Raw genomic sequence first — 6,878 nt, 5'->3', positions numbered from 1 at the left:
AGCTGGATGGGAAGAAATTTTCCAACTGTGAAAGCTGTGGCGAGTGGCAACAAATCGCTAAACAGGAAGGTTTAGCCGAACAAGATGAGAATATCGAGTGATAACAAAACAATAAACTCTTTACATTGAAGATAATTTTGTGATCCTGAAAAGGACCCTTTTTAGCCTGCATGTGAATCCAACGAGCGAACAAATCGTAATGAATGTTTTTTTCTTTCTTTCTTTCTTTGTTTTTAAGAGGCTTTAAACTTTGTCATCGCTCCCTTTTAACGCTCATTCGTTCGTCTCATTGGACTCGCCCCTCTGGCTGAGTCTGCCGATTTGTCTCTATCCTGTGAGTGTGTACCGCTAAAGTATAAAACACGCGGACCCCAAAAAATATCTTATTTTCTTTCAAACCGTAAACCCGTGTGGTGCCGTGCCGGAGCACCAGTATACCTAACAGCGATTATAGAGTTTCGGCCGTCGGAGTGCTCGAGTTGGCTTGCAAAGCTGCTCACGACAATCAGAAACCCCGCATCAAGAACAGAGCAGCTTCGGTTCGGCGCTCATCAAGGCAACTTTTTAGTGAGTGGCAAAGTGTTTCTCCGTCACGTCGCATTAAATTTAATTTACTGAACAACATGTCACAAGCTGGATGGGAAAAATTTTCCAACTGTGAAAGCTGTGGCGAGTGGCAAACGCAATAGCTAAACAGGAAGGTTTAACCGAACAAAATAGGAATATCGAGTGATAACAAAAACAACACCAAAGGTTCTTTTCAGAACCATCAACATGTTCATAAAGAGTAAACAGTAAACTAATCCATTTTTCAGGTAGATAGGTAAGTATTCACGTAGGCGAAGAAAATAAAACAAATTATTTAAAATATATATTTAACAAAAGCTGTCCCCTTTGTATAGTCCTACGCAGAGCTGATTTTTGTCACTGCCACTGCTCATATTTTAGCTACTATGACGACCATTGCAACATTACTATCGAACGACGTGCAACAAAACACAAACCGACAAAACAAGTTGTTCGCTCTTTGCTGATGAATGGTTTGTCAGAGTGCTCTGACGATCAAAGCATGTTGCTTGTCATTGCACTATTGTGGCCAAGACGGAAAATACTATGTCATTTGGTGTTATGGAAGTTTATACTTTTTTTCAATTTGTTTAATGGAAATTTACACATTTATCAGGGTTTATAGGGCTTCGTGAATATCCTTATTATATAAAAATGCTAAACATCGAGGAGAATAAAATATATAAATGAGTATAGGATCTGCCAAATACGTGCATTTGGATGCCGGGCAGAAATTTCATCGACGGAATTTCTTCATTATCCTCACATGTGAAGATTTGTCATTGCTAGTTGAAATTTATGTCCTGAATTCAACCGCTATAAACACCTTATGTGTAAAGTAAGGAATTGATACATGTAACGAACTGTTTCCTTATCTTAGTGTGTCTGGGTTTAATGGTAATTTATTGAAGTTGAGGAGAACAATTAGTTGATATTTTGTAATAGAATCAAAAGATATCTGCTAATCCTTCCCATTTTCAATCAGGTTTTTATTTGAAAGGAAAGTTAAACCGGTCGTCTTGTTTAATGAGTTCCATAGATTCTCAGGTGATTCGTTGGGACTTAGTAGTATGTGAACATCAATGCTTCCTAATTCTAGTAGTGTATAAACATTTATAAATAACTAAGAGAATGATTGGGTTGGAGTGGCGCACCTGCAATTGCGGTATGACATTTATGCAGGAATAATGAGGGAGAACTGATAAGGTAAATTTTAATTGAGGATAAATTTTTGCCCCGTTAAGCTCGGATTGTTATTGCTGCGGTTCACATTCAATACGCATCAAAAACATTTGCACAATATTAATATCGATATTTATTGTATAAATAGAAAATAGTCGAAAATTCGGCTTGAGAGAAATCACATATCGTTAAACATCCGAAAATAAACCATGTCCTTTTTTATTTCCTTATTTAGTAACTGTCAGTCCAGTGATTAATGTTTCTCTAACGAAAAGCTCAATGTCGGCCCCTAGGGACTGACATGGGGCTCAATGTGTTAAGCAAGCCAAATTCTGGTAAAATCAAGCTTGTTATTCAGCCATTCCATGCCAAATCGATATAGTGGTTCTCAGATTTTCATGGCAATTGGTAGTTATATTCCTTATCGCGGAATATTGAATCCGTTTTTTTTTATTAATTTTTCATTATTTTTTATTCTTTCCGATTAACATTTTAGAATGGTCCGCCAAATCAACTTTTAACCTTTTTTCCAAAACTGACTTTTTCAAATTTCATAAACTTTAGATACAGGACCGATTCAAATGATCGACATATCAAATTGAAGCCAATGAGCTTGTCTTTTTTGAAAAATATTTCCATTGCCCTTTTGTTTTCGTAATTATTTATTGTATTTGTGTTTTATCGTTTACATGATTTAGGAACCAAAGGCAAGCTTTCTTTTTTAGTTTTTATTTTTTTTCTTGAAAACTTTTTTACATAACATATCCAAAAATCGAAGAGATGAATTTTTCGTTTTTGTGTTATGATTTTTCAAAGTTAACAAGTTTCATCTAAATTCAATCTTATTAAAAAAGCAATCGTCGAAATTGATTTAAGACCTTACGTGTAACATGATAGTCTGGGATTACAAATTATAATAAGTATTGATAATGTAACCATGATACAGTCGCTATAAATCATTGTAGGCACATGGCAGTCTAGTCGCATATGAATATTGAACGAAGACTAAAAATACGTTAACTTTAAAAATCATAAATTTTTTTTCAATTTAGGCTTATTGGATTCAATTTGATATGTCGATCATCTAAGTCGGTCCAGTAGTTCAAAAGTTATGAATTTTTGAAAAAAAATCACTTTTGGAAAAAGGGGAAAAAAGGATTTTTTGGACCACTGAATTTTAAAATGGAAATGGGCACCCTAATGGAACAATAAAAAAATACGAGTCTAATATCCTGCGATAAGAAACGAAACTACCAATTTTCATGAAAATCTGAGAACCACTTTATCGATTTGGCATGGCTGATTCATAAAAGAGCAACCTGAAAAATGAAACAAAAACTATAGAAATTTTCAAATGTTACGAGAGAGTTGTATTGGAATTTTTGTAAGAAAAGAGGTGGGAAGTTGTTTTAAATTATATTTTTTATTAACAAGATTAAGTTCGTCTTTTATTGAAACATTGTTTCAAGCAAACTCAATTCAACAAACATCTGTTCTCATATAATAACCCTTAACATATATCTAGTAATATAAAACCAGTCTTGCCATCTAGTTGTTTGAATTCATCTCTGTGATTGTGTCGTTCCAGATGTAAAGGTCTGACATAACCTTATCTGAAAGATCCTTGTTCAATTTGACTAGAAGAATATTAGAAAGGGTTTCCGCTCCTAAACCAGTTCTCTGATCAGAAAGGATTATCGCCAATGCACTGAACGCTCTTTCAACCGATACCTGACTGGATGGTGTAGCCAAAACAACCATAGCTACGGAGTGTAGTTCCGGGTGGGTATATTTACGAGCTACCCAGTGTTTCCACACATTGAAAGTATGGGGCTGACGATCCTGTGTATCCAAAGCTCTTATTTGATTATAAAAAGTTGAAGAATTGTCAGAGCTTGTATTGAATGTCCCACCAAACATTTTGGTCAATATATCATCGACTTTGTCGTTAAAGTCAAATGCATTCGTGTGTTCCTTTTCATCAGAAGACACCACTGGGCTTAGAGAGCGAATTCGTTTCCAAGTATCTGCAATAAAATTCTGAAAAGAACATATTATTTTAACATAATTCAACATAAGAATTGATAAAAATAATGTCTAAAAATGTTTTTTTTGTTTGAAAAACAAAAAAAAATTAAAAATATATTACCAAAAGAATTTTATAATTCATTTACATAAAAAAAATAGAAAAAGTTTGGGTGTACGTGCACGTTACTGAAAAATACATGAATTTCAGCTTTCTCATTAGTAGACTCAAAAACTGTAGAATCAAGGAAGTTCAACCTCGGATCCAAATATAAAGATGCCTTAAATGCCATGTTGTTGCGAAGACGTTCCAATCGATTTGTGCATGTTGATACAAGGGCATTTGAGAAAGGATTGCCTTTCAGCATACTGACCTCCTGAATGGCAACCAACCAGTCGATGTAGAATTGTGACAAGGGATAATGATCGGCCTGCATAACCTTTGTACAGTGATATAACGGCCTGGTAGCATCAACGTAATCTCTGATAAATCTCCAATCATCCTTGCCCAAACCTGAAAATGTATTTTTTTCTTACATTTATTTATTGGAACGATTAAATTGTCTTAATTTACACATTTCAGAATACTGAGTTCCCAGTTCAACAAATTTCGCTTCTTGCTTTAAAATGCTAGACAACATTTTGTATTTACCGCCCCAACGTGTTGGTGACCAGAGCGGAGGGAGGGCAAGTTGTTGAACCTCGACGAATGATTTATATTTAATTTGACGTAGATGACGTACTACTTCCGTGATGCATTTAAGATTCGGATCAGCTTTATCAAAAACATCCGCAATCGCAAGTTGGAGGGAATGAACCGCGCACCGAACAAGGGATATCCGTGCATCCCACTCTAGCTCAAGCTCTTCAATGAGGTCTCTTTCCTGTGGTATGTTCTCATCATCTTCGAACAATAAAGTCGATACTGCAATGGACTCATTCAGCAAAGATTTAATTTTTTTTACGGCAGCAACCATGTTGCTGCCGTTGTCCACCGTAATGCTAAAGCAAATCTACCCATCCAACTTCAAATCATAGACACGCAATGTTTCCAATACTTTATCACGCAAAAACACAGCAGTTTGTCTCTGGTCTACTTCAATCATTCCTACAACAGAGATCAACATTAATTCGTTGGCAATAAAGAAATATACATAAACGAAAATACCCAAGGTTCGAATCACCAATTTTCCGTTGAGTTCGTACTGTGCGTTGATTCCGAGAACGTGACGACCATGCCGTGATGCAGAATCCAATTTGATAGATACCAGCTTGTGTTTCATTTCGACTGCCATTATTGATTTTAGTTTGTTAGCTGCTGCAGAAATCCAAACCTTGATGTTTGATCTGGATACTTTTATGTTCACAGCATCTGCTATAGGATCAAGCAACATTTTCAGACCCTCCCATTGAAAGCAGTTCAAAGGCAGGTTGTGTTGCGTGACAAGCTTTATGGTTCCTTCGACATACGTTCGCTTGTCGACGGAAACAAGGCGCTTAGTGATTACTCGTGACCTTTTTTCTTGATTTCCATCGGGAAAGAGCCCTTTAATTTCCGCTGCCGTTTTATGTTTGTTCCGGAAGTGTCGTACCAAATTTCCTGAATCGAAATTCTCCTGTATATAAGTACAACCACTGTCAGGATCAATAGCACAATAATATTTAATGCCTTCGATTTTGCAACACTCTTTGGCAATTTCGGCAAAACTTTTCCTGCCGTGAGCTCGCTTTCTCTGCATAGAGGAACACCCCACACTACTGTTCTCACCGATCGGCATAATAATTCTTTAAACAAAAATCAAACTCAACAACCGGAACGGAAATCGTAACTTTGCTCGTTGAAAATTAAATACAATCTACGACAATCAACAATTCGTTACGGACATTTTTACAGCCTACTTGATCGGTCAAAGCGTATTGACGGAGCTCGGCAACAGGTATCGTGTTGCATCGTACTCCGTCAGTCACCATTTGACCAAGAATTTCGTCAGTAGCAAGTGACTAACGTTGCACGTTAGTTGTCAGTGATATTGATGAAACTGTGCAACTCTGGTCCTACGTCACTCCGGTTATGTCCCCGACATTACCCACCCGTCTTTTTTTGCGTCAACGTGTGTTGCACCCATACATCGAGCTTCTTTGTGAATCCAAGCATCTTCAAATGGTTAATAACGGTTTGATGACTTATCTCCAGCTCTTGGGCGATGCTACGGCTGCTACTATGCCGGTCTTTCTCGGCTAATTCAGCGATTTTGTCGCAATTTTCGACGACAGGCCTTCCGGAGCGTGGCGCATCTTCGACGAACTCTACACCAGAACGAAAACGTTGAAACCATCGTTGTGCGGTGGAAATGGAAACTGTATCGGGTCCATAAACTGCACAAATTTTATTGGCAGCTTAAGATGCATTTTTGCCTTTGTCATAGTAGTACTGTAAAATATGTCGGATTTTCTCTTTATTTTGCTCCATATTTGCGACACTATAACTCACGAACGACTTAACCAAACAAAACACTGTCAAGGACTATATTATAGCGCGCAAAAATACCTTTCCAACAAGCTATAGTATGACTCGATACAATGAATACAACTAGAACTACGCGCTTACAACGACACCTCGCGAAAATACCGCAGGACTTTTTTGACAGCCTAATAAATACCAATAAAACCTGAAAAATTACACAATGGCAACACTACAGAGAAGTTCAATTTTCGGTCTGTGACACCGTGTGCGAGTATAAGTATTATGATTTTGCACGCGAATACAGGAGGGTTAATGGAAATCGCTTTTGAATTTTTTTTATTCAATTCATATTTAATATCAGAACTCACAATAATGCATCGAGTAATGTAGCATGCCTGGAGGGTTTTTCAATATACTTTAGGGCGAACGGTACAAGTGTCAAAACAAATGTAAGCCAGAAACCGGCTGTGTGCCGCAAATTCCGGATTCTGATGCCGGAACATAGAAGAGAGACGAAATGGCTGAAAAAGATTGCCTGACTAATTTCGAACAACGGAATTCAACGCTATCGATTAAAAAGCCGGAAGCTACTGCTCAGAGAAGAGCCAGACTTTTGAAGACTTTTATGTAGTTTTCAGAT

General features: G+C 37.1%; 2 protein-coding genes across 2 annotated transcripts; both read right to left on the bottom strand.

Moving 5' to 3' along the window:
• Positions 1–3,348: 3,348 nt before the first annotated feature.
• LOC129770430 (uncharacterized) lies at positions 3,349–4,764 on the bottom strand. The gene is made up of 4 exons (XM_055773269.1): positions 4,349–4,764; positions 4,149–4,288; positions 3,481–3,789; positions 3,349–3,416 (listed from the first exon to the last, which is right to left on the bottom strand). The coding sequence occupies exons 1-4, from the start codon at positions 4,749–4,751 to the stop codon at positions 3,387–3,389; spliced, it is 882 nt and encodes a 293-aa protein (XP_055629244.1). The 5' UTR covers positions 4,752–4,764; the 3' UTR covers positions 3,349–3,386.
• Positions 4,765–4,787: 23 nt separating this feature from the next.
• Positions 4,788–5,811, bottom strand: LOC129765806 (uncharacterized). Its single transcript, XM_055766237.1, has 2 exons — positions 4,943–5,811; positions 4,788–4,882 (listed from the first exon to the last, which is right to left on the bottom strand). The coding sequence occupies exons 1-2, from the start codon at positions 5,550–5,552 to the stop codon at positions 4,788–4,790; spliced, it is 705 nt and encodes a 234-aa protein (XP_055622212.1). The 5' UTR covers positions 5,553–5,811.
• Between the last annotated feature and the right edge of the window lie 1,067 nt (positions 5,812–6,878).

The sequence above is a fragment of the Toxorhynchites rutilus genome, chromosome 2 (genome assembly GCF_029784135.1).
Source record: "Toxorhynchites rutilus septentrionalis strain SRP chromosome 2, ASM2978413v1, whole genome shotgun sequence".
Taxonomy (NCBI): domain Eukaryota; kingdom Metazoa; phylum Arthropoda; class Insecta; order Diptera; family Culicidae; genus Toxorhynchites; species Toxorhynchites rutilus.
This window is presented reverse-complemented; position numbering and strand designations above follow the sequence as displayed.

What these genes read in the sequence shown, in the direction of transcription:
- LOC129770430 (XM_055773269.1), bottom strand. Translation starts at nt 4,751, where the DNA reads ATGGTTGCTGCCGTAAAAAAAATTAAATCTTTGCTGAATGAGTCCATT. An exon ending in AACTCAGTATTCTGAAATGT is followed by an intron (nt 4,289 to 4,348) that starts GTAAATTAAGAC and finishes ATACATTTTCAG; the next exon opens with GTTTGGGCAAGGATGATTGG. An exon ending in GGTTGGTTGCCATTCAGGAG is followed by an intron (nt 3,790 to 4,148) that starts GTCAGTATGCTG and finishes TGTTCTTTTCAG; the next exon opens with AATTTTATTGCAGATACTTG.
- LOC129765806 (XM_055766237.1), bottom strand. Translation starts at nt 5,552, where the DNA reads ATGCCGATCGGTGAGAACAGTAGTGTGGGGTGTTCCTCTATGCAGAGA. An exon ending in ATTGGTGATTCGAACCTTGG is followed by an intron (nt 4,883 to 4,942) that starts GTATTTTCGTTT and finishes TCTCTGTTGTAG; the next exon opens with GAATGATTGAAGTAGACCAG.